General features: G+C 40.0%; 1 protein-coding gene and 1 long non-coding RNA gene across 2 annotated transcripts in view; one reads left to right on the forward strand and one right to left on the reverse strand.

The window, feature by feature from the left end:
* PPP1R13B (protein phosphatase 1 regulatory subunit 13B) overlaps positions 1 to 4,018 on the reverse strand; it is a 70,791-nt gene extending 66,773 nt beyond the window's left edge. The window contains exon 1 of the mRNA XM_084521821.1: positions 3,783 to 4,018. Coding sequence (XP_084377947.1) covers positions 3,783 to 3,791 — 9 coding nt within the window. The 5' untranslated portion in view covers positions 3,792 to 4,018. The remainder of the gene's footprint in view (positions 1 to 3,782) is intronic.
* Positions 4,019 to 4,321: 303 nt separating this feature from the next.
* Positions 4,322 to 12,549, forward strand: LOC311437965. Its single transcript, XR_014693860.1, has 3 exons — positions 4,322 to 4,828; positions 10,583 to 10,723; positions 11,214 to 12,549. It is a non-coding gene; the product is annotated as an uncharacterized lncRNA (long non-coding RNA).
* Positions 12,550 to 13,080: the final 531 nt, after the last annotated feature.

Genomic DNA, 13,080 nt, shown 5'->3' on the forward strand with positions numbered 1-13,080 from the left:
ACCTGTCATAAAAAATTGTTTTCAGAAACTCAAAACACTGAACACATTCAATTGGATATAATCCTTAATACATTACAGATTCTTACACGCTGCCAAGTTTAATTGATTCTAATGGCAGACTTCCAAACTACCAGAAAAATGTACCTACCAACCCAACGGCATGAAGTGTTAAAACTTTATAGTATTTATTTACTTAAAAGTCTTGTAATTTAAGAACCAGTGAGACACAGGATACAAGACTAATGAAGAAGATTCTTATGGAAGTGACAATGATATTTTAAAATACCTAAAAACAACACTTTCCAACAATTTAAGGAAAATAAAAATAAATGACTTTGCTGGAGTCTGGCAAGATCTAAAAGTCCCTGAATGTTTAAGAAGATATCTGAGCTTTGATTTTAACATAGAGCATTAGACTGCAAATTCTCCTTAAAAAGACAATGTCTTTATTCTATGCATGAGCAACTCTTAGCACGATGTACATACCTGTACATTGTATTAATATAAAAATTAGAAGAATAAGCTAGAATGCTTTTTATAATATAGTAAGAAGAGTTGCACTTTACATCAAGCTTTAACTTGGTAGATTGACATAACTTGATTTGATGGAGTGGCATTTTGCTTTCAGGTTAAGTACCTGTCCTCTCTAAAGTCTATGATGGACAATCTGATCTACATTATTAGTTTCTCTTCATCACTAAATGCAATCATGTGCCTCAGAATTTTCTCATGTTTCATTAGAATCCACAAGCCTCTATTAAGTATATTTACATGTTCTAGCATCAGAGTAGCCTACAAAGCATCCCTTTTGTTGACATGCTGAAGGCTATGAACTCACACTTCCCATAGAATAGGCCATATTCTGACATCCTAAGAAAACAGTGACATGATCCAAAAGAGACAAAATGGCCTTTAAGCTTTGTTGCAATAAATAACTCCATTAATAATGGCTGATAAACTTGCAAATTATTCTCTGCAGTCAGTTCACATTTATTCAGCAAACAAGGATGATATCAGTACTGCTGCTAATTATACAGCTATGAATTAATTGCAATATATTTTATCTCAGCATCACCGAAAATTCCTAGTACTAAGTGTATGACAGTGTATGCCTTCCTTCAGACTTACACAATGTAGAATTATGTTAGCAGTGACCTTTCTAAGCAAGAGAACAGTGCACACTGACTTGAAAATATTTTGCTTTTAAATTAGAAATAAACGATGAGCACTGTGGACTTGCTGGGAAAGGTTTTAGACTGAATACACAATAAACATATAGTCATTTGGAAAAAAAAATATCCTTTTTATAATTCACCTGGAAGACAGCTTAATTCAAAGAGAACCACTGCAGATACCCATCTTTGGTTTGTGTTTTATCAATTGTTATCTATCTTCACAGATCAGGAACACGTGCAGCGATTAGGAAGATATTAATGCACATTGTAATATTCAAGATCCACTTGTGTACTGTCTAGTCTAATATAAAATATGCCTCAGGGATGATCTTTCAAGAAGAGCTGCAGTTTCACACAGAATTAACCAAAGCGCAGTCCACATCTCGTCACTCCTTGGAAGCCAAGCTGTGTTCAGAACTACCAATAAAGTTGCTTTTACATTTCATAAAAACAAATTAGAGTAAGCAACATGAATTTATATAGAACCTGGCAGCAAAAGAAATCACAGATGATGAAACCTTTCAGAAGTAATTATATTCCCACATTAAAAAAAAAAAAAATCCACCACACAGGAAAAAGGAAAAAAAAAAAAACAAATATATCTCAATAATTCAATTTTCTACTCTTCAGATATGACTTCTTTCTTAAAATTGACAGTATGGAGTGTAAAAACATTATGAATCCAGAAACGGCCTCAATAAAGTACTTCAACTGTGATAAATGCAAGTCACTAAAAAAATGAGAAAAGTTGGATACTTTTCAAACATTTCAATTTGTTGACAGAAAACTGTAGCTATGCCCACTTGTTACAATTCAATAATTGTAGTATTATTAGTCTCTCCTCCTACTATTATTATATACTTTCGCTAATTATGGAAAAAAAAAAAAAGAGAGGATCAAGGAAAAAATGTTTCTATGAATTTGAATACAAGGAATTCCATCACATAACTAGTTAGAGTACAAGCTTTTCCCTTTTCAGACTAAGAAATCTCAAAAAAAAAAAAAATCGCCCAGTACCACAGCCACATGTTCACATTATTTTGATATTATATGCCGATGACTCCATTAAGTATTTTTCCCCCCATCCTTGCAGTCCAGAAATAAAATACTTGGGATAAAAACCTGGCAGACTAATGGCGTTGTCAAAGTGTCCATTTAAATGCACACGTTCCCAACTACCTTCTGACAGACAGTCCGTAACAGCATTTAAAAGCTCTTCAGAAAGGCAAAATATTTATTATTCTAGGATTCAGATTCAGTAAACTCTAATCTGGAACATTACTACCACTGCAGCGAGGTAATTTGTTTTTATTAAGACTCAGCCGCCAGTATTAAAACGCTTTGAAGTACATTTCAAAAACATAACACAAGTCTGAATCTTATAACACTTCCAAATAACCACAAGTGACTGCTATATTTAAACAAGCACGAAGGCAATAACACTGGCAGAAACACTCATCCAGTAGTTAAAAAAAAACACACAACACAAACACAAGAGGGACTTTTACAGAAAGCCAAGCGCCGCACTACGGAAGTTGTGACATTCACCTGAAACACACACGAGGCAGCAATGGGAAGCAAATACATTCCTGATGACCTAGCCTGTCATTGGCACGCCGGGCTTTCGGTAAGAATGCGATGAACGTAAAGCACAACCCAAGGTGTGCTGGAAGCTGGGAGAGCTGACGGTTACCTCTGTGCTGCTTTGGCTAGCCAACGGCCAGCTGGAGCAGGTGATACTGGGGGAGAATTTGGGGATTTTGGTATCTGTTGGCAGGAATTCTCTCTCAGTATCGGTGTCTTGGTACCTGGCAACTGGAAGCTGAGGCACGGCGACAAGCTCGCCATAACGCCTGCTTTTAATCGCTGCCTGCGCTCCCCAGCCTGAAACTTTACGTCCAGGTGAAGCTCTTCGCTTCCTCCTCTCAGCCTCGGAGCAAAGCACCCGATACCCCCACCGAAACCCATTCTGCGGCGGCGTCTGGGCTGCAAGCACTGCAGAGGACCTGTAAATAAACCCCTCTTTTTCCCGTGGAATCAGCGCAAACACGTGAGCCCTTCCCCAGAGCATCTCCTCAGCCCACGCTGGAGAGAGGCAGGGTCTGAGGGGGACCCCCTGACAGGAGGGCACCCAGGAGGCACCCCCCTGACAGGAGGGCACCCCCACGACCAGGGGGACCCCCAGGAGGGACCCCCTAAGCCCTCGGGGCACCCAGGAGGGCCCCCCCAAGACCCAAGGCTCCCCCAGAGCCCTTCGTGTCTCAGTCTCGGTGCCTCCAGCCCCGACCCCCAGGGGCTCCCCGGGACCGGGGGGGGGCCACTGCTGCCGTGAGCAAGCCGCGGGGTCACCGACTGAAGCCCAGAAGGGAGCCGGGCCGAGCCAGAGCTACCTGCCCGGCGGGAAATAACATCAATTAACCCTTAATTTTTTTTAAAAAATGGGTGTTTCGAAGGGGTTAAAAAACTAACAATCCCCCGAACCGCGGAACAACCGCACCCCCCCCCCCCACGGACACGAGGGGGCGCCGGGGGCCGGGCACGGGCGGAGCCCGGGGGGTGCCGCGGCCCTGGGCCTGCGGCAGGGCGGGCTCAGCCCCTTCCACTCACCGGCATCATCGCTGCCGCCGCCGTCAGCGCCGCTCCTCAGCCAGCCCCGCCGCCACCACCACCGGGCCTCGCCTGGCACCAGCCCGGAGGCCGCCTTCCTCCTCCTCCTTCTTCTCCTCCTCCTCCTCCCTCGGCCTGGCGGCGGTGACAGGTGCCCGGTGCCCTGCTCGCTGCCTGCAGCGGGCGGAACCAAGGGGCCCAGGCGGCGGCGGCAGCAGCAGCGCCCGGCTCCCAGCCCCAGCGGCCGGCTCCCGGCTCCCAGCGCCCCCCCCGCCCGCCGCCGCCTGCCTCCTGCCTCCGCCGCCGCTTCCTGCTCCGCCCGCGCCGCGCCGCCCCGTCAGGGGTTAACGGCCGCCGCCGCGCCATTGGCCCGGGCGGCAGCGCCGGGGGCGGGGCGAGGCGAGGCGCGGGCACGGCGGAGGGGGAAGCGGGGGGGGAGTGGCGCGGGAGCGCGCGTCGGGGCGGAGGGGGCGTGGGGAGCGCGGGCTGAGGGGGGCGGCCATGATGGAGGGGGGGTGTGCCCTGCCTGGTGAGGGGCGGCCTCAAGATGGGCAGTGGGGTCCTGGTTGTGGCTGGGAGTGGGCATAGGTGGTCTTGCAGGTGTGTCCTAATCCAAAGCACGCCATGGTTGTGTGATTGTGGTACAAAACCCTACATAACAGCCTCACTCCTCAAGGAGCCTGGCATCACGCTCCACCATGCTCCATTCCCCTCTTTAATATCCAACCTTGGTTCCTTCGCTTCGCCAAGGCCTCTCTTCCAAGAGCTGCAGCAGCAAGATGAGAGTTAACAGCTTGGAAGGAGCCAGGCACGACGCGAAGTCAAAACAGCACCATATGCTAGTGCTGCCGCACATGCGATGTAGACAAATTTCATATTGTTGTGAGTCTTAAATCCCAATCTGGAAAACACATCGACCCACACCGTTCCCGTCAGTGGCTGATCGCCAGCCTTTGTTACTTTGCTTGTAGAGCACTGCGACAGATCTCGGCTGGGAGTGAAAAAAAAACACACATTAACTTTGGAAGTTTGGGGGAGGACCTCAGGTACTGTTTGCATAGGTCTCTGAGGCTAAGCAAGATAATATCGACGATAATTGCATATTAATCTCAAACATGAGCTTGTGTGTTAAATTTAACCTATACCATAAGATTCTGTAACAGATAGTTGCATAAATTACCTTAATGCATATGTGCCTAAGCCCTCATGACGTGTCCCTCTCAGTGAATTTACAGGATCTGGTTTGAACATTGTGATAGTCAAAGCTTCTGCTTCTCTCAGTCCTACAGGAAAATCCGATTAGCATCACAAGATAATACTTTGTCGGTTTGAAATTATTTTGCAAGTATTATTTGGAGTGCTACTAGCTGACAATACCCCTATTATCATACTCGGTTTCTTGTAAGCTATGATTCCACCTCCCACACACAGCTTTAGAAATAGGTAAGAATGTGATACTTCTGACCTAATAAATAACTTTCAGATCTACTGAGAATAGTGGTATTAATTCTGCAATTAAGCTGACCTGAAATAAAACAGGCTATAAGGTGATCGTAGTTAAATTATCTTAAAACAAAACAAAAGACGGGGGTGGACTTATCTTCAGCAAGTTGATATTGAACTTTAGTGAACAAAAGAATAACAGAATAGATTTTTTTTCTCAGTATTTGTGGTGAAATTCTTAACTTTATCAACAAGGTAATTATGAAACTTTGTCACAAATGTTCTTTAAAAGTTACTGTCTTGTTAATTAACCAGGTCAGATATTTTTTTGTTAACCAGAGATTCTTAACTTATAAATTCTTTGCAGGCATACCTCATAGCTGACTTTTCCCTGTTTCCACTGATTGTTAATATAAGCTGAAATACTAAAAATACTACCCTGGTATTGCTTTCCCATTGCATTGGCAGGAGTGCTGACACAATGAAAATTGGGAGAACGGGGTGTAGACAGTTGCCACCGGGAAGGCAGGCACTCCTCCACGCAGTGCCTCCACTGGAATAATGGCCTCTGGTATAAAACCTTTGTCAGCCTTTAAGACAAGTTGCTTTTGGCTGGTGCAGGTCCAACCTATTCAGCAACCAGATAGACTGGATACTGTGGACTAGGAGGAAATGCCTTTAAAAGGTCTATTACATACTTTATATGCAAGTCTGCTCCAACTCCTATTTCTACTTGCCTTGGGGAAAACAAACAAACAAACACAAAACCTATTGCTTCATCCCTTCCCATCTCCACTTTCCCATAGAAAAAAAATGTTAACCAATCTTCACGAATCATAAGACTGAAAATTGTGCCTGTACTGTGGTAAATTAGCATATTTCTTGCAGAATAATCTTCTTAAGAATCACTCTTTTATTGGCCAAGAGGTAGAGCAGCCATTATAAAACCTTCCGATTCCAACTATTCTGACTTAAAACGTCTACAGGTGTTTTGTTTACTGTGAGCAGGAAAATATTCACTTGTAATCATGTACTTTTGTTTTTCTTCCATGCTGCCCAAGCATTTCCATACTAAACTACTGGTCTAACTGTAGAAATTATGTTGCTTGGCCAAAGGGGCCAATGATACCTACAAGCCAGTTGCCTGTTTCAGATAAGTGAGGTTGTGTGAAAGCAGACATGATTTGAGGAATGCCTGAGCAGATAAGGCAAGAGAATTTGGAGTGCTGGTGGAAGCAGATAAAGCCAGAGATGCAGAATCCAAGTTACTTGCTTCCCAATACATTCTTTGCGAGAGGTACTCTAAATTCGTGGGCCTTTTTCTAAAGGAAAGTAAGTGTTTATGCTAATTTGTTGGTATTAAAACATATTATGCAAATACCTGGTCTGCTTGGTATTAAAAAAAAAGGCAAAAAAAAAAAAAAACACAACAGAGCAACACTATTTAATTTCTGTTGAAGCCACTATGGGCTTAACAGATCTTTGTTCAACCTATATTCATTAAAAATGAAGATTTGCTATTGCACACTTGCAGTATAATTAACTTCTGAGCTTTGGGCTGAGCTCTTGTTTAGCTGGAATTTGAAACTTGATCAAAATGTATGAATTATCATCAATATTTTGTGAAAATACTTCCATGGGTACACAGAGAAAAAAATATCAAAGTATGTTTTGTATTTAACACAGATTTATTAAAAAAAAAAAAAAAAAGTATATTAACTGTAGTTAGTAAATTGGCTGGCCTTTTATATGACCATGCACAACATTCTTAGGAGAAGCAGTTTCCTAAAGATGCAGATGGGAGACTGGACAACTAATGAACTTTTTTACAAGCACTGTCGACAAGGTTCCAATTCCTTTTGGTGTGTGGTTTGTTGTTTGTTCGTTGTTATTTTTTAAGTAGCTAATGGCCAAGTTTTCAAATGTACAAATTTTTAGATTTTTAAAGCTACCAGGTCTGAACTTTCCATGCTTGTTTTTTTTCCTGCATACATAGGAGGATGGAAATGAGTTTTCCTGCCTTCTTGGATCCAAGCTTTCTCCAGTTTTGCATTAACTGGTTGAGGTGCTTTTCTGGAACATAGGAAAATGTTTTCAGGCTTCAGAGGTGTCACAGGAAAATAAGTGCTTATTTTTAATTAATTTAAGACTTCATTTTGTGGGAGATTATTTTAAATAACAGGTACTACTATTTATAGACAGAAATAAATGTTCTCGGAGGTCAAACATTTAGGGTGGGATACATCTCTCATCCAACCTTAGTAATTTAGAAGTTAGACGTGTAGTCTAAATCCATCATCTGGGCTCCTTCTGTAGATAAGCTGGGATGGGAGGGAAGGGAGAGAGGCAGTTCTGCAGGCAATTCATTCCATTCCGAGATACTCATCCCCCTATCTCAATGTCTTGGTCTTTGAAGGTGCCTATCTCGTATTGATTAAAGATGGAGCCTGGATGACTAGCTGAGATTAGAGGGGAGGCTTTGAGATAGCCACAGTTAGGGTGGGTTTCCTCACTTCTGGCTAAATAAAATCTCTAAAAAGTGAGTAGCAGTCGGTTATTTTTTTTTTGTCTTTGTGTATTACAAAAATGTTAATCTATCCTTTTTAAATAGCTTAGTGGATTACTTTATTACATAATACAACTCTCTTTCCAAAAAGTAGATTTTGTGTTTGCTGTAATGCTGGAAGAACTGGACAGGAGCAGGTAAGCGATTTCAGAAGCTGAGTTTTGCAGGTACTTCTAACTTCCCAGGCTTGCAGGTGCAGTGTGCTGTACCGGATGGTACTGCTAGTTTAAAATCTTCACTGAAATACTGTGTAAAGTAAATGTGTGTGTCTAAAGGAAAGGTATTTAAACGTGTTACTATGGCCTTTAGTAGCCTTTCGTTCCAGATTCAAGCATATTTCCTAAGGACGCAACAAAAAGGAATTGATACTGAACAATAGTCATACGCTGCCCTGTTTGAATTCGTGTATAGCTGGTGCATTCCAACCCCACCAAACCAGTTCAGAGATAAACTATAAATAATAACCTAAAGGAAACACTTTGATGTCTGTTTTGTATACACTCTTTGAGACACGTGAATAGGAGAAAGATACTTTTTCATCCCCACCTTGTAATATTCTAAAGTAATGTATGCTGGACCAGATGACTAATGTTTTAAAGTTTGCACAGCACAATGCACAAAGTGCATCACTCTGAAAAGGAGCATAATAATTAAAGCAGAACTGAAGCCCTATGATCTGCTTATAGGCGAGCTGTGTGCACTTCTTGGGGATTTGGGTGTCTGATACATCATGTGTTCCGGCGCTGCATTTAGTGGATTAGAGATACAATTTATGTTATTGTTTAAAGAAATTACATGCTTAATCCAACACACATGATGCAAGAAAGCATACTTAGTGGAGAATGCTTTGGCCTCATTGGGAATGTGTTGCTATACATTCTTATAAAATTCTTACAGTAATAGGTATTGTTAATTTTTTATGGTGTAGCTACAGAAGATATAGCTGTATAAGACATTACACGCCATTCTTTTTACAGGTGCAAAATCTTCTGCTCCCTGTAATTTGTGATGCAGAAAGCATTAACTACATTAGGAGGAGGGAAAGCAATAAGACCTCCTGGAAGAGATTCTCTCTGCTTCTACCTTTAGGTTTATAGTCAGGCTCTCAAGATGTTTCTTTGCTTTTTTTTTTTTTTTTTTAATTCTAAATGTGGCTATGTGTGGCAGCATTTGTGACTAACTAGCTGATGGGATGTTAGTTGAAATGATAGTTAAAGATGGGAAAGTGTAAAAAGTCAATCCTTCAGTCTTTATTCCTTTTTTTATATGCCAGTTTGTTTTGTATGTATAACTTTCTAAAGTTTGAGGGGAAGAAGGATGGGTCATGTCTTAAGATCGAGTCCATCTGTTTCACTTGTTCCTGTAAGTCTGAAATTGTTCTCAGGTATCTCATGCATGATGCAGTGAGTCAAGGACTCAACTTTTCTTGACAATTTCTGTATGAAATGATTTAAAATACTCCCTCCCAGACAGAGGTCTAACAAAGAATTCTGTGATACTAGATTAGTTTTAACCCCATGCTGCAGGAATGGCAGGCTAATCTTCAACTTTTCTGTTAATCATCACTTCATTGGTTAAGATAGGCAACTACTTTATTTACTATAACTGAAAACATCCTGCTTTGCTCCCTAATGCTTACCACTGGATCTGATGCCAATTTGTGTTCGTTTTGTGTTATTCCCATACTCAAACCCAGTAATGCCTAATTTGAAATACGTTTCTTCTAGAATACGTCTTACTGTTGGTTAGCTTACTTGAGGTAAGTAGTTAAGGATTTTATATACACACATATATATGCTTGAGGGTGGATTTCAGCAATTACTGAGACAAGGTGATGTGCAAAGGAGGCTTGCAGAGAAAAACAATATTCACATATGGTAGGAGAATGAAATTATAAACCAAACTAAATGTGTGTTTTTTAAAGAAATAATAATCTGTTTATATTCAGTATTTAAGCCACCAAATTATTAGGACTAGAGTACTGGAAATAAAAGCATTCCTTACCTTTTTTTGGTGTGTTCATTGATCAGATTTTATAGATCTGAATACAGAAGGTAAGTTGACTCCAAAAACACAGTACAAGGTATCAAATCTGTTTAGATAAAATACCATTACAGTTGGGAAAGAGGACATAGGTATGGTTTAAGATACACCTCTATGGAAAACATTTCTGTGATGTATAATGTGTTTAAAAAATGTAAGTGATGACTTTGAGGGTTTTTTGATTACAAATGATTGTCAGAGCATCACTGTTTTCTATACAGGTGTATACAATTTGTTTTGAATCCAAGTTTCTCTGTCACAGACATTTTTTAGTATTGCATTTTGATTGAAGAGCACCTGCACTCTCACAATCCAACCAGCAGATGCAAGCTAACATATTTGCAATGTTCTTTCCATGCTATAAGTGAAAATACCCACTGTTTATACCATATTGATGCTTAAGGTTCATCCTTCTAACTGTATAAACATTGCTTCTCCAGGTAGGGTAATGATGTTCTAGGCCAGGGAACTTAATGAGAGAGGTTGGTGGTTGTTGTTGTTTTTCTCCTAAGTGCCTTTGGCTCATAACCTTCCAGAACGGTATTTCTGGATAATTCCTATTGTTACTGTTATGATGCCATGACAAGGTTTACTTAAATTGTTAACTGGATAAACAGAATGTCAACAGCAAATGGTGACGAATTGTATTGGTATTGATGGAACCCTTTTGAAAATGACTGAGTTAAAAGCTTTAGAAATTGTGACAGTAGAAAATTTATCACCAGTACATGCTTAAAATCTATTTTAGGTTGATTTATTCAAAGAAGATATCACAATATGCAGCCGAACCTCAGGAGATTGGAAAGAATGGAAAGGACCACGTTCTTCACGGTGGAGTACACACAATAATCATCTACTTGCTTGGAGATGATTAGATGCTAGTTTAAAGGTTTGTATATTGCTTATGTCTCAAATTCAAAACCAGTATTTCTGTTCTGTAAAAGGAGAAGCTGCAGCACAAGTTAAAGTAACTCGTCTTTTCTGTTTTTATTCCCATTGCTATATGAAAGTTCCACACAATTTTTTCTTGCCTTCTGCTTCTGTCCTCCCAGACAGGCCTGAGTACATGTTTAAATTACTAGCCTTCAATTAAAAAGGGGTGTGATAGTTAGCATTAATAAGAAAGAATGCATAATCTGAAAGCAAAGTGAAAATATTTTTGTTAAGGTACATGATTCTAAGAATTAATTAAATCAAAGTATGCTAAAAAGTATTTATGTCTTAGTGTTTACTGAAACAGACTGAGATCCTTTGTTAAGACTGGTATGTCTGCAATTCTTAGCCTCCTGATAGAAAGGCAACATTTAATTTTTTGCTAGTTATTGTTTGCTAAAAACAAGTTTAGAGATTCTAACTGGGACCAATTTTTTTTTCCCAAGCTCTATCTGATATGATGCATGGAATACAACATGACTTACAAAGGACTCTAAGGGGAGAACTGTCATTTCAGATACAGGGGAATTCAAAGAAGGCTATTTTTGTATACAAGTACACTCAAGTAAAAGATCTGAAGCATCAAGACTAAAAAGTCATTGCTGCAAAACAGTATCACTTAAGACTGGTATGCGCATACTCAAGGCAAGTATGGAGTTAATCAAAAAAGTGGAAATGCTTCTAGTGCAGAGGGGGGAAAAAAGTATTCTTCCATGTATTTTTGGTCCTATATCAGATGCCTTTTCACATTCTATTCCGTTGTATTAATCCCCTCTCCCCTCTTAATAACGTTCTAGTTGTATTCAGTTTAGTTGTTGCAATTTTGCTTGTTTATAAAGCATTCCATATGAAATACCTCACAACAGTTCTACTTAATACCTAAAGAATTCCCCCTTAATTGCAGTAATTCTTAATATTATCAAAAGTATGCTAAACACAGCAGGTTAAAACAAGAAATAAAGGACTACAACTGATACTGCATGAAAAATCTGTGTAGGCAGAAGTAGTCATCACAGATGGGATTCATTCAGTATACTGCTGTTAGTTCTACCACCCACAGAATCTTATTATCATTTCCTACCAAACACAGTTCATTAGCTCTGAAGAAATCTCTATTGTTTGTTTCAGCAGATAATTGAAGTTAGTGTGATGATATATGGATATTGAGTAGTTAAAGGTCATGCCAATTAAAAAAAAATTGTTACTTTAAGTTTCTGAAGGTCATAATTAAAAGTGTTTTAATTCAATGACAACCAGTATAACTTCTGATTTGAAGAAACACTTGAAAACTTATCCTTTATTACTGAAACTGAAAGTATTCTTTCTGCAAGAATAGAGCATCAAGATGTTGTCCATTCTCTACTTGTTCGTTTTTGCTTTTGTTCCAATTAAATTATAGTAGAAATTTGAGCAAGTGACATCCTGCCACAGAGGAAGGAAGCAAGCTTCTACCTTTTTGCGGAAGCTCAAGCTGACATTCCTGATTTGTATACAGGGCGGAGTTCTGCATTCTTTTTATTGCTGTGAGTGTTGACAGTGATGACAGTTCTTGAAGGAGAGACGGTTCTTTGATCTTGTGTGTCACTTGCTGCGAGGAGGAAACTTGCACTAAATTATTGTAAGGGACTTGACTTAGGAGAGCTGGTAGAGTGAATGGACATAAAATTCTGATTCATCTGCCACTTTCTTAGGAAAAAAAAAGTCTGTTATAATGCAAGTTATAAAGCAACTCTGGTGAAAATAGCTGTAGATGGATCCAAAGTAAAACATACAAAAACCCTACATGCTTGCTTTCCTACTTTAGAGAAAAACCTAGAATTATTAAAAAACGCCCAATCTTATTCACAAACTGTTGTATCAGCACAACCAAGAGAAGCACAGCACTGTGGTAGAAGGGTGGAAACTCCACACGCAGGCAGAGTACTCATTCTGTTAATCCACAGCCAAAGAAAGTGCAGTACATTTAACAGAATTTAATTAAAATTTCCAAAGAATCCATTCTTGCCGTGGTCAGTTCATTCTGAGTTAGGGGAGAGTAATTGTTTCTAAGTGGTTTGCCTGCAGCAATAGAACAGAATTCAGGAATTTCTTGTTTATGAGTTCCTCAAAAATTACCGAATCAGTCACATGGCTGTCTAAAATAAAGAGTATTAGCTGCAAAATGTTAGTTGCTAAAGGTAATGAAATTAGGATGAAGAGCTTGCTGTTCAAGAACTATCTTGTAATTTCTTCTTGCTCCTGTTTACCAGATTGTTAAACAACACATTTAATGCCTAAGGGAATCTCCTATCTTACTATTCCTTCCTTCCTAGT

This window comes from Aythya ferina (genome assembly GCF_964211825.1).
Source record: "Aythya ferina genome assembly, chromosome: 5".
Taxonomy (NCBI): Eukaryota; Metazoa; Chordata; class Aves; order Anseriformes; family Anatidae; genus Aythya; species Aythya ferina.